This window comes from Typopeltis vanoorti, chromosome 11 (assembly GCF_054136105.1).
Source record: "Typopeltis vanoorti isolate ZY-2024b chromosome 11, IOZ_Tvanoo_1.0, whole genome shotgun sequence".
NCBI lineage: Eukaryota > Metazoa > Arthropoda > Arachnida > Uropygi > Thelyphonidae > Typopeltis > Typopeltis vanoorti.
In genome coordinates this window covers 61381238-61394957 of record NC_143559.1, presented here as the reverse complement: position 1 = coordinate 61394957, position 13720 = coordinate 61381238, and the positions used below count along the sequence as shown (strand labels likewise).

The following is a 13720-nucleotide window of genomic DNA, read 5'->3' as shown; positions in this document are numbered from 1 at the left end:
TGATAAGAGCGTTTATTTGGATAAAAAAAATACGAGTTGCAGGAAAGAAAGAAAACCCTTTCCCTTACATAGAGACGCTCTAACTCCCCATTAATTACAAGGTCCTTAAATATGGAGACAGGATTCGAAACGACGATTTTCATTCAAACAAGCACGTGTGATTCTGAGTCAGCTAACCATGAGCTGACCGTGTTATAAAAAAAACAAATCTTCTGGCTCTCGTAAACCAATCCAGTACTGTTTCGGGTAACTAGAACATGGAGAAATGGGAATTACAGTTCTTAAGAATAACGTCATCACTCTTGAATAGCAATGATTGCAATAGAAGAGACTATGCCCTTTGGTTGATAAGACCTAGGTCGCAATCCCGTGCAGCACACGAAGAACTTGTAGATTTGGATTCTTTGATAATTTGATTAATATTTTGATAAAATCGTTATCAAAATGTCAAGATTTAAGTGTTTAAATTTATTTTACGTGGCAGTAAAATGTCCGATTAAGTAACTGATTGATTAGCTTATCATAATAAGTTGATTTGATTCTGTCTTCTCTTATTACATTGCCTCTTAATAATTATATTCTGTTTCTTGCAGGACCTAAGTCTTATGCATACGGATATGATGACCAATATTTCCGCCAATGCATCTACAATCCATAGAGATGTATTACGTCGTCGAAGTCTGATAGAAATTATATGCGGAGCATTAATCATCATTTTAACTGCCTTAGCATCGATGATAGGCAATCTTGCTGTAGTACTGGTCTCCTATTGGGACCAACGTCTACGAATGCAAGTTGGAAACGTGTTGATTGTCAACCTAGCCATCACCGACTTCCTAACTGGTATGGTAGTGATGATACCATCGGCAATAGCTGTCATCTTTGACGAATGGATTCTTGGGAAGTTTTTATGCGACATTAATTGTGGTTCCAGTTTCTGCTTTGCTACGGTATCGTCGTTAACTCTTTGCTACATTAGCATCGACCGTGGATTCGCAGTTCTACAACCACTTCACTATCCCCAAAAGATTACTTTTAGAAAGCTGATGATAATGGTTGTTTACGGATGGTTCCAGGGAATTGTAATAGCGATTATACCTATAGCAAATGATTGGATCATTTACGATTATTGGGAAGGTGTGTGCGTTGTAGAATGGGGAGACAACGCCCATATTAACCGTTTTATAACTTGTGGATTTACCACCAACTTCGTAATCCCGTCTACTATCAACCTTCTCTGTAATTTACGAATTATTCTGTCTGCCAGAAAAATGAGCTCTAAAGCTGTGGTTCCTGCAGGTAGTGTGAATGCAGCTCAGCAGGCCAAACAAGGAGGATCTAAAACAGTCACCAGCATGTTCGTCATAATAGCAGCCTTCTTTATACTTTGTGGTCCTTATAGTTTTGTCAAGGCCACCAAGGCTATCTCTGGTTATAATGCAGGATTTTCTGACATCGGCAATTTTCTTGCTACGGTTTCCATGTTTATCGCGTCGGCTGTGAATCCTTTTATCTACGCGATATTACGTAAAGATTTTAGAAATGGATTCAAAAAACTACCAAGAATGATTGCTAATAAATTTGGAGAACTTTTTTAAGTACAGAGTAACTTTTATCAAAAGTTGCTGTTATGTAGAATAGTGTAGAATACATGCGGGTGCACGCACGCACGCATGCACACACAGACTTCTAAAATAGCCCATTGAAAAGCATTTCGTGAACTAAAATTTGGTTTAGACGACAGCATAAACTTAAGTTAAAAACGTCCCTATAAAGGTTCCCCTAGTTCTAGATGAGATTTGAAACCAGATCTTTCGTTACCTACAAACACCAACTAATAAATCAACTAAATGCCCTTGTTTAGACTTAGACGATAAAGTGGATAGGTACACTGTACTAGCCTATTAAGTGAATGAAACTCAGTTATTAGCCATTATCGAGATTATGACCATAGAAAGTATAGAATTTAGTAGCGATATCTAGTTTATATAGTAGGGTTCTGGCATTTTTAATAGTAAATATGGTCACTTTGGATTTGTAATAAGTTATTCTCTACTAATAAATACTCAGATTTTATTCTAGTATTTAATAAAACCTTTCAATCGATCGCTAGTACAAATAGAGAAAGAAAGAGAGAAAAAGATAGAGGGGGAGAGAGAGAGAGAGAGAGAGAGAGAGAGAGAGAGAGAGAGAGAGAGAGAGAGAGAGAGAGAGAGAGAGAGAGAGAGCACCAACGTTTATCATCAACATCATCATGGAGAACCGGCAGCTGCTAGATCTTCAAGAGATGAAAAATGTATTGTTGACATCACATCTTTCATCTGTTGTAGTTATAGATTTGAGAAGGGCTCGTAGTTAAATGGCGGCATAGTAAAGTTAAGAAAAACCAATACAGTATTAGATCATATTGGTTGCATTATCAGAGACGTAAATCACTCTGGGACAATCCAGAATGTAAGAATCTTCAACAGAGTACGATTCTTGTCAGTTGGAGCACAGCGGAAATCTCGGTTGTACGTTCTTCCCTCTCTCTAATCTTCAATTTCAGTTAACTCGAACCCGATATGATACACCGGGAGAAGAACTGTCGTATAAAACGTGAACAAGCAGATTGTAATTAAAGGCTTCTACACAAGCCTATAATTATAATCGATGGACCCATTAAAATATAGTCGTATTGTTATGTAGGATCGAAATCTGTGTGAAGCGTCTTATAGGATTCAGTGATTTGTGAAGTAAAAAATTGATAGTAAAAAAAGCAAAAAATAAAAAGCAAAATTTAGCATAGGGTGTGACGATTACCTGAATCTAGGTGTTTCCTTTAGTTACTCAGTCAACGACTGTCAGAGGAATAAATAGTAGCAATGTGGTGGAACTCTTTCGCAAATGGGAGGAAGGGCCTTTATCTAAAGTTCATATTTCTTTGGATTTTTTAGAGAAGATTTGGATATTCTTCTTTCACTCTACTACAATCCATTATTGCTGGATTTGCTTATTTAGAAGCCGATGTCTTCTAGCATATGTCGGAGGAGAGGAAAAATACATCACATGAATCCCTCATCCATTTCACTTGTGGGCTTTTGTTTATCCGAGCAATATCAAAGAAGCACAATCTATCATCTGATATTTAGAGGCAATTACTATAATCTCAGTAGGAATAATGAGTAAATGACAGTAATCTGAAAAATAGTAAAATAAGTCTTTGACAACTTTCTCATTGTAGTATTACATTTGGGAATATACGAATGACTGATAAATACTTAATATCAATTGCATAATGTTTTCTGACAAATGGTGCGACGACACTTGTTGTTATGATATTTCTTTTGTTATTCTTTCTTTCGTTTCTTTTTGTTTTTTTCATGTTCCAAATGATACCTAACCAAACGACATTTTCCGCGATGTCACCTCCAGCGATTGAAGTATTGTTAAAATACATCAATAATGTGTGTGTGTGTGTGTGTGTGTGTGTGTGTGTGTGTGTGTGTGTGTGTGTGTGTGTGTGTGTGTGTGTGTGTGTGTGTGTGTGTGTGTGTGTGTGTGTGTGTGTGTGATTTTTTTTGTTCCAAAATCATGTCAACATAAACAGACATCTGACGATTTCGACAGATTAGCCCTTACCGTATCATTCCCAGACAAATTTACCTTTAAATTGGAACGGATGGGATTAGACAGTAGATTAGTGCGCTGAATTGGAGATAACATGTTTGATAGGTAGGTACCAGCAAGTTAAATAGTGGTGTATCCTAAGGACCTGTTTTGGGACCGTTGCTGTTCAATTTGTATATCAATAATATTGGGAGATGTATGAATGGTGATATGCAGTTGTTTGCGGATGATGTGCGAAATTGGAGAGAATTATGAGGAGTGGAGTGAATGAATGCCATCGTATTGCAAGAAAACTTGAATGCCCTGGGTGAACGGGTAAATGAAAGGTAACATTGAACTGTTCAGTGTTCCCCTCACCCACTCGCAAAGTGTACTCTTTTAAAATATGGGAAGAAAAGATGGGTTGCAGAGTATACAGTTGGTAGGAATGTTTTACACAATAGGTGGAGGAGTGAGGGATCTAGGTGTGATTGTGGACAAGGACATAAAATTTCGTGAATACATTGCTAAAATTGCGAGGACAGTACAGCGGATTACGGCAATAATGCGGAGGACATAACGTGCAGAAGTAAATATATCATGGTTCCATTGTATACTTCTTTGGTTACTCCATTAGAGGATTACTGTGCACAGATTTGGTCTCCTGGCTTTCAAAAGGATGAAGAGATATTAGAAAGGGACCAGAGACAATTGATTATGGTGGTTTCTAGTCTCTGGAATATTTAATATGAAGACAGATTGAGGAAATGTAATTTGCAGAGACTTGTGGATACTAGGAGGGTATATGACTGAGATATACAAGTTGCTGAGGGATTATTACCATATAAATGTGTGAAGACTGGGGGGGGACAAGAGATCATTCCTGGAAGCTGCATAAGGAAGGTGTGCGGAAGGGGGAGAGGAGCAGGATTTTTGTGGAGAGAGTAGTGAGTGATTGGAATTCATTTCTGGAGAGTATGGTGAGTGCGGAGACAGTGAATGTTAAGGCATGGTAAGAAGAACTGTGAGTATGTGACAATGAGACCTCCCGAGATGAGTCTATTGACTCCATAGAGGTGTGATAATAATAATAATCATATCCTATTATTGCGTGACCTCAATGAATAAACGATTTCTAATAAACTACTTGAATTATTGGCACCATCAGTTTGCCAAGAAATTCAGAAATAATGAAAATAATTCTATTGCACTCGGCGTAGCGGCGTTTTTCCAGAAAATATGTTTTTAGAAGGGGAGAAAAAGAAAGCTAAGGTAAGAATGAGAATTGTATAGAAGCCGTAAAATGAGTGTTATTTATCTATTAATAATCTAGTTCTTTTCTTTGTATTATTTGATTAGTTGCCCAAATAACATATAAAATGAAATAAATAAAGTTTTAAAATACTAACTCTTCAGTACACGACAAGGAAAGTTTTACTGTCATATTTTGAATTTGTTGACGTTGAAATATTATAGATGAATAGATAATAACTGTATGCAAACAGATGAGTTATGATAGTTAAAGAATAACGTTATTGCAAACGTACCATGAGTTTAATAGTTTCCATTCAATCTGTTCGTTATTATCTTACATTGAAAGAAAATGTAGAATATCTTACCAATAAAGAATGCTTTTGAAACGACTGTGTATGTTTAACAATCTTTTATAAAATTTTAAGAAATTGAAATTTGTTTAATATAGGACAATGACACACATAACAACATTAACTCCATAGCTGAATCACTGGAGATGAAATTGGTAAGATACTCAACTTGGCTACACAGTTCGGATCTCTCGTTGTACCTAAGCAAAGATACGTTCCTTCCCATACAATATGCATACACATTGCTGGGAAACGCGAGTCTGTGAGAAGCTGATCAGACAGAAACTGCAGCCATTCACAGAGAGAATCAACTACAAAATACACGATCGACCAATCACGGAGGAAATTGCACCCGTTAGAGAGATGTTATTTGATTGTTATTGGTTTCAACGAGGACTCCAATTTGCTCGTGCATTTAATGTAGTAAGGTAGTAAAAATAAATGAAATTTGCATATGAAAGAATTGTGTATCGATTAAAAACACCGTAACATCCCTAGTTTCAAGAAATATTTCTTTACAGTTGAACGGAATGAAAGCTAACATTTTTTGATAGTAATTCAAGCGATTTAGATGTCAAGGTAGATCCTCCATTGCTCAGCAATATTCTGCAGAGCAAAATAAATATACCAAGTTTAACATTTTTTTTTTTTTTTTTGCATTTTTGCATTCTCCTTAAGAGCTACTCGCACAATCAATTAAATTGATTTTCAGGTTTGCCACTACACAAGGAAGCATCAACTGGGTATTTAACGCTACAGCAAGTAGAATCATGACAAGCGGAGAAAATGAAGGTGGAAAGATAAACTGTCAGTAAGGCAAGTAGAGAATATAACATTATGTTCCCTACCTGCCTTTTCACCTTCTCTCCTGTTTTAAAAAACCATCTGTCTTTTTATTACAAAAAATTGGAAGTATGTGGAACTCTTTAAACCCGATGTGTACAAAATTAGTAATTATCTGGCACACTTAACCAACACCAACAGCTGAGCCCAAACTATTGTTGATTTTGAAGCTATCGGAGAAGAGAGACTACGACGCACAGCTCCTAATGTGGGTTCTAAGGTTGATTTTTTCTAAGATGTGAGATTAAACCCCCGAGTTTTCGGAAGAAGAAAAAAAATTACTCGAGAGAGAGATCGAGTAATGTTTGTACCATATTATTACCATATTAATTAGTTGGTGGTTCATCTAGTTGGTGATTATAATCGAGCCTAATAACAGTTTTTTTCCTGATCTTGGTAGATCCTCCATAGCTCAGTCAATATAAACGAAGCACTCTAGTTAGAAAAATGGTGAGTTAGTCAGTCCCATAAGGAGGTGGCAGGTATTTTGTTCTCCAAGAAACTCGGGTTTTTTCGTCTCACAACGAACCAAACTGATCAAAAGAACACGTTCAATTTATAGACAACCAATATTGGTTTCACAAGATGATGCCGAATGCCCTTGTGGGGGATCCCAGATGCTGTATCATCATATAATAATAAGTTATGGCGGTAGTTAGGCATATGAATTAATGTAATTTCAAACTTCGTTTTACATGATTCGATCAAACTGTGGCAGATTTTCCACGTCTTAGTCCTTATACCTTCACGAAATTTATTTTGATGGCATCCTGTTCTACTCTTTACCGCAGGTCATGGAAGAGGTACTCATCACTACATCCAAGATAGCTAGTCGGTATTGACTATGCCTTTAGATGAAAAGACTTGGGTTCTAATAGCCCCCCCCCCTCCGGAAAATTAGGGTTTCTCATTTCGCGAACAAAGCTGTTAACCAACAAGCATCGAAGAAATATGAAAAACATATACTTATCAACGTTCGACATCACCGATTATCGTGGTAACGGGTAGTAATTTCTAGGAGATACATTAAAGATCAGAAAGATAAACAAAAGAATCATTTCAGTGAGTCTGAGCTGCTGCGTTGCAAATTCGCTTTAAGAACTGATCGAAGTAGATGATTCCTCAAAAAGAAAAAAAAAACGAAAAAGAAGTTCAAGCAGAAAGCCTAATCATTGCGAAAAGAAGTGGTAATGCAGTGAAAATGATTGACAATGGCACCAATATTAATTACTTAACTGACATCTATCATAAAAGTGCGACATTGTAATTGGTTTGATAGCAATTACAATAGAAGCAATTAAGGCTTTGAAGCTAGCATATTATATTTTATCGCGTTTGTTTCCTAACCATTTGCAATTTTTACGAGAGTCAAAAACCCCCTTTAACGCGCAATGAGGTCGACTAAATCACCTTTACCCGAAAACTCTTCAATCAGATTCTCTTCCCGAAGGGCTAATATTTGGACATCCTTCCGTCAAGTTAAAGTGACGTGACAAGGAAGGATCTCTACCCATTTATTATATATTAGAATTAATAATGATATCGAATAACTATTTACTCTCCAAACAATTATGAAGATTTTTGAAGCGAAGACCCTTTAGGGGATTTCCATTAATAAAAAGAGATATTACCTTCCTCTCCTTCCCATTATTGTATTGCATTTTCGAGGCAAAGCAGATTTTGCTGCAATCATTTCTAACCATTTGTTTCCAAATACCAGGTTCTGTGCCTTTTGTTTAAATCAAGTCAATTAGTTTTTCAATGCGTGCTTTCAAATTTTAATGAATGCAATTAAATAATTATAAAAAAGGATTTTCATCCAGCTAACTATCGGTAACTAGCATATTTTTTCAAAATAATATTCTTGGGTAATCAATGCTCCCAATTATGTAATCCTTTCCGTTCCCTCTGGCAGCGACGAAATGCTGTTCGTTAGGACCACTCGAATATGGTCAAAATTAACAATAACAATAAGAGTTTGTGACCATACCCGGCAAAATATCTTCATAATAGTGACATAAAATGACCTGCAAGCCTTTCTACATATATCTTAATTCCGATTGGATGAAAGAAGATCACATGCGATTAGTTGCGTAGTTGTTTTTATGCTAATCAGGTTTAGTTTAGGAGTGCGGAGCACTGTTGATTTTAATGTGTACAATGATCAAATCGCTGTCACATATAACCAAATGTAAATAAACAAACAAAATACATCAAACGTATAAGTGACGTAAGATTTGAAAACACTCCGGTAACAGTTTATGAAGAGTATTATACAGTTTCATCAATCAATACTGAATATACGTTCTAATGTAAAATGTCTTTGCTCTGCCCATTAATCCAATGATGTTCATCGCATCAAGGGGAAGTATCAAGTCGGTTGAACATCTTATGCTCATTGAGATTCTGGGCAGGTTTCTGTTTATATGTGCAAATGATTGAAGTCCATTTTCGGAAAGGCCTCAATTCCTTTTATTGACAAGTACGCTCATCTAAATATGATGTCAGTTTACCGTCAAACAGAACATTAATTCGTCCAAAAACCGGAACTTATCATTTATCAAAACTGAAATCCGATGTATAATGAATACGGCTAAACAACGGGTTATCTAATAAATGTCGTAAGCTATCGCGCATGACAATTCTCACGAAATATTTAACTTTTAAAGATGACGTCAAGAGATTTAGAACAAAGAAATACGACATCTAAGGAAATACCTATCAGAAGATTGAGTACAATCTTATCCACACTTTCTAAGTATCGTACAGAGAAGACCTTCGCAAACCAGGATCTAAGAAAGTCTAATATTTCTCATGGAATGTTAAGAGAAAGATGGTCAACGTAGAAGTGAGTATTATTGTTAATAAGCATATATATACTTTAAATTAAGACATATTTTGTTCCAAGTGTTACATAGAGGGGAATAATATAAATGTAAGTTTAAAATGTGTTAACTACGCATGATCAGACTTTTTCTGCATCCATCAATTGCTCATCCAAGTGAGAATTGTAACAATGTATAAACCTGACTATTCCTAGCATGATTCTATTTGATGTACCGTACAAAATAGGCTATTCAACAGTCTATCAAACAACCACTGATGGCCAGTTACCTGCTCAGCGGTTCAAAGTTAAGGACAACAAAACGTGAACTTTCCGAGTCCGTATGTTGTGATCCTTAACCCGTGAGCAGCACATGCTGAAAATTCAGGGCTTTACTGTTCCATTTCAACATCCGAACAACCTTTCACCTAATCTTTAGCACAAAATGTTTCCTTAAACTGAAAGATGATTTTGGTATCTTATTAGTTGTTAATATGAATTCTTGTAAACTTTAATACTATAAAACTACACCGTTCTAGCTGCTTTCTTCGTTCAATACAAAACTGGCTCCGGTGAAATCTACGATTAGTGAACTTGAAATTAATCAGTTATCTGACAGACTAAGCCCTGGTTTTCCAGAAGATGCGCCAAGGCTGTACAAATGAAAAACCAAACATACCATTACTGGCTCAAATCAAGAACCCCATCATTCTTCAGAGCTTACACCCAAGCCCGAGGCTAAAGAGACTAATATTAATCTGTGGATTCATGTCGTTTATGGAACAACTTTGTCCGAACCCAGCTGATTTTAATATTTCAACATACTACTAGGAATCCGTCATTTTAATTAAAAAAAACAAAATTACAACGACAGTTTGGAAAATTGTAACACATTTTTTGAGGTAGTATAACAGAGTAGCCACCGTTAACAGGAAACGGCTGCTCGCGAGGTAAAACTGAACACTGTCAGGGATATAATAACAAATTTAATTATTAATTATATGAAGAGCCAAAGGCTTCGATTCGGCGACATGAACTTATTTAAGTTAAGGGATATTACATCCCATATTGTTTCATAGCCGAATAAGAAACTCAAAGAGTTTCATGCCGAATATAGAAACTATATAAAGTTCGGCGATTCCAAGGGTAAGCAAATACCTGGATACTGCAGCAAATAAGTTCATGTCTCCTAATGGAAGCCTTTGGCTCTTCATATAATTAATAATTTAATAGGACACCTCTTGGCAATTCTCATAGAAGGGATGTAAGTTCTGTTCGCTACAAACTTGGTATTAACTAGGTCTTCCTACTCACTGACGAGACCTGAATAAAGGTTGAAACCGGTCTGGGTAGTGACCTTCTCTCACTCCTAATGTAGAACAGTAATACAGCTCCTAGGAGCTAAGTTCACATTGTGGGTAAATATCAAGAATAGTGATCGGAGCTTGCTCCACCCTTTCTATGAGTTGCTTCAGTGAGTTGCACTACCTTCAAGGGTCAGGTGCTGCACTATCCAGGTATTTGCTTACGCTTGGAATCGCCGAACTTTATATAGTTTCTACTATATTCGGCATGAAACTCTTTGAGTTTCTTATTCGGCTAAGAAACGCTATGGGATGTAATATCCCTTAACTTAAATAAATTTAATTATGTTATTATATAATTATAAAATATAATTATACAATAATATTATATAATTATATTTTTACATTATATTATTATTATTATTATTATTATTATTGTTCCGGGCAACTCCATAGAGTCGACAGACTCATCGAGGGAGACCCTAACATCATGTCAAGAACAACTATTCGACATTCACTATTTAACCAGAGCCTCTGTAGCTCAGTCGATATAGACGAAGCTGTTTGGTAGGAAAAAGCTAGGTTCGAATCCAGTCGAAAATGCGAAAATGTTTGTTAAAAATACCAAGCTATTTTAAACCTGGTTTTACTCCATTTCCCAAATAAGCAAACAGACAAACAAGTCACGTTTGCGCCTGCACGTATTGGAAGTCTAGCTGACCCTCAAAGTAGTGCAAGACCTCTTGGATCAAGGTTCAATGATTTCTGTAATTAATATATTTTTTCTGTTTTTACGTCCTAAGTTATAATAGAGGAATACTTACACAGCATTCTGGTGTTCTTCACATGAACATGGCATTACCTTATTATCAACCATGCAAGGTAAACAGAGTTGCCAAATATTGATAAAATTTAACTGCCTTATTACTCTCATTATTAAAAAAAAGCATGTGGTTATATGGTTAATAAATTTACAATGTACTATTTCTATCACCAACACGAAATCGAAGTTGTTTGTATGGAGTCTTCGATTTTATAACACCCAGAGGGCGTTTTAAAATTGTTAACACTTTTTATTCTCGTACCAGGTAGATAATAAGAACCTTAATACAATAAAATACAATGTCTCATTTCCTGAAATAAAATAAAATAATAAAAGAAATAATAAAAAAATAAATAAAATAATAAAAGGCAATTTTCTCCTCTTTCTATTTTTGATGATATCTGGAACCCTATAGATAACATTAGATTTCTTTCAGTGAAAATAGGCTAACTTCTATTCTTAGCAGCTGTTGAATTTTATTATTATGGTTTGACAACAGCAACATATAATTGGCACACATTCTCTGACCAATTTGCGTGTTTCGCTGGGTAAAAAAATACGAGATTCTGGGAAAAAAAAATGACTCCGCACCAGACATGAAATATTCATCGCATTCTTGACAAGATTTCAACTTAGTCTTGCTAACTCATGGATATCACTGGCATTCCTTCAAGCTATGGTAGAGAACCTCTTCGTAATCATGCTGTAAAATCATTTTTGAATCCTAGCTACTCCTCCTGAAGATTTAGAAAGCAAGATGTTTCTCGATTTCAGTGTTTTATTTTTTTTCTACTCATTTTAGTGAGTGACTGCTTTTCCATCCTTTTGTAAACAATCATTTTCTTTTGTGAGTTTTCAGCAGATGTGTTTCCTTGCGAATTGATAACTCAGAATTGAACTGCAACCATAATTCTCTCCCTTTCTTCCAAGTCTGTAAGAAAGCAAGAAACCAACTGGCTTTCATAAATTCAAAGTTCAATCATATAGTCGTAGAGCAAACTTTTTTGTTTCGCATCTTTGTTAAACATTACGATTTAGAAAGACAATCAAATTAATTTTGATTTGTTTCTTTTCTTTCCAACTTTCATACCATTTACTTATTTGTAAACGACAGATCCCACATCCTCTCTAGAAAATATTCTTTGTAGTATAGTGTTTAAAATATTTGCACAACCTGATCGCTGAACAACACCTCAATGCTGTAGCATAATTTGCTGCTTATGTTTTTAAATAATATTCCACCTTAAAATTGAAATTGAATCAAAATTATTACTAATTAACAATGAAGTGAGTACTATATTCATTGTCTGTATCTTAACTTGCATATTAACAATAATAATTTTTTTTTCAGGTATCGAACCTGATGGATCTCATAACCAACATCACCGACAACCTATCCACAATCCAGCAGGAGAACATCAAACGCCACCGTACTCTCCTGGAAATAATAATCGGTGCAAGCTTCATAATTATTATTGCCTTGGCCTCAATGATAGGTAACCTTGCTGTAGCTCTGGTTTCCTACTGGGACGAATGCTTACGTATGCAAATAGGGAATGTATTGATTGTCAACTTGGCTATTGCTGATTTTCTCACTGGTTCATTAGTCATGATACCATCGGCTGTGGGTATTATTTTCGACGATTGGGTTCTGGGAAAATTTATGTGCGATGTAAACTTAATGCTTGGTTTCTGCTTCGCCGCAGTGTCATCGGTAACGCTTTGTTACATCAGCATTGATCGAGGATTTGCTGTTTTGAAGCCACTTCATTATCCCCAGAAGATGACGTTGAAGAAACTGCGGTTGATGGTTTTACACACTTGGTTACAAGGACTGATGGTGGGCTTAGTGCCTGTGATCATGGACTGGATTAAGTACGATTATTGGGAAGCCATATGTACTATACAATATGACCACAGTACTGCCATAAATCAATATATAATTATTTGTTTTACTGGTTGTTACGGAATCCCTTCTACAATCATCGTTCTTTGCTATCTACGAATCATTTTGTCTGCTAGCAAGATGAAAGCAAATGTGGTAGTTCCTTCCGTTATCACAAAGGATCAAATCAAAACAGTAACTTCAAGGATCAACGCAGTTCAGCAAGTCAAACAACGAGGATCCAAAACAATCACCAGTATGTTTGTCGTAATTGGGGCTTTCTTTATTCTTTGCGGTCCTTACAGTTTTGTAAAGATTGCCAAAGCTTTCGTTGGCAACGAGCTTGCTGAATTAGGAAGTTATTCTGGTACTGTTTTATTGTTTTTAGCATCAGCTGTGAATCCTTTCATCTATGCGATACTGCGTAAGGACTTTAGAGAAGCATTCAAGAAACTCCCAAGGATGATAATGAGCAGATTTGGTGGACTTTTCAATGGATAAAGAAACTGTCATTGTTTCTGCAAATAGCACAATACAACATACGATCATCTGCAACTAAATTAAGTACATTCAATGAAACATTTTAAGTGCACAGTAAATAATGTATAGAATGTAGTGGCATGTGCAATAAATATGGATTATTAATCTAATAAAGCTAATTATTAGAAAATAAATTAACTCTTATTTATTTAGGTTTTCAAAAAATTTAGTCCTCACCCCCTTACTAGCCACACTCTAACTTAATTTCCATGGATGATCTCTATTTTTTTTCACATTATTGATGTACTGAAATATTTCGTCCACATAAATCCTATAAACTCTCCTGAGCATCATATGTCTCAATCACAT

At 35.8% G+C, this 13720-nt stretch overlaps 2 protein-coding genes across 2 annotated transcripts; both read left to right on the top strand.

Moving 5' to 3' along the window:
* Positions 1-620: 620 nt before the first annotated feature.
* Positions 621-1598, top strand: LOC150101651 (octopamine receptor beta-2R-like). Its single transcript, XM_090399882.1, has one exon. The coding sequence runs from the start codon at positions 621-623 to the stop codon at positions 1596-1598; it is 978 nt and encodes a 325-aa protein (XP_090256008.1).
* A 10877-nt stretch (positions 1599-12475) lies between these two features.
* On the top strand, positions 12476-13372 carry LOC150101650 (5-hydroxytryptamine receptor 4-like). The gene has a single exon (XM_090399881.1). The coding sequence runs from the start codon at positions 12476-12478 to the stop codon at positions 13370-13372; it is 897 nt and encodes a 298-aa protein (XP_090256007.1).
* Positions 13373-13720: the final 348 nt, after the last annotated feature.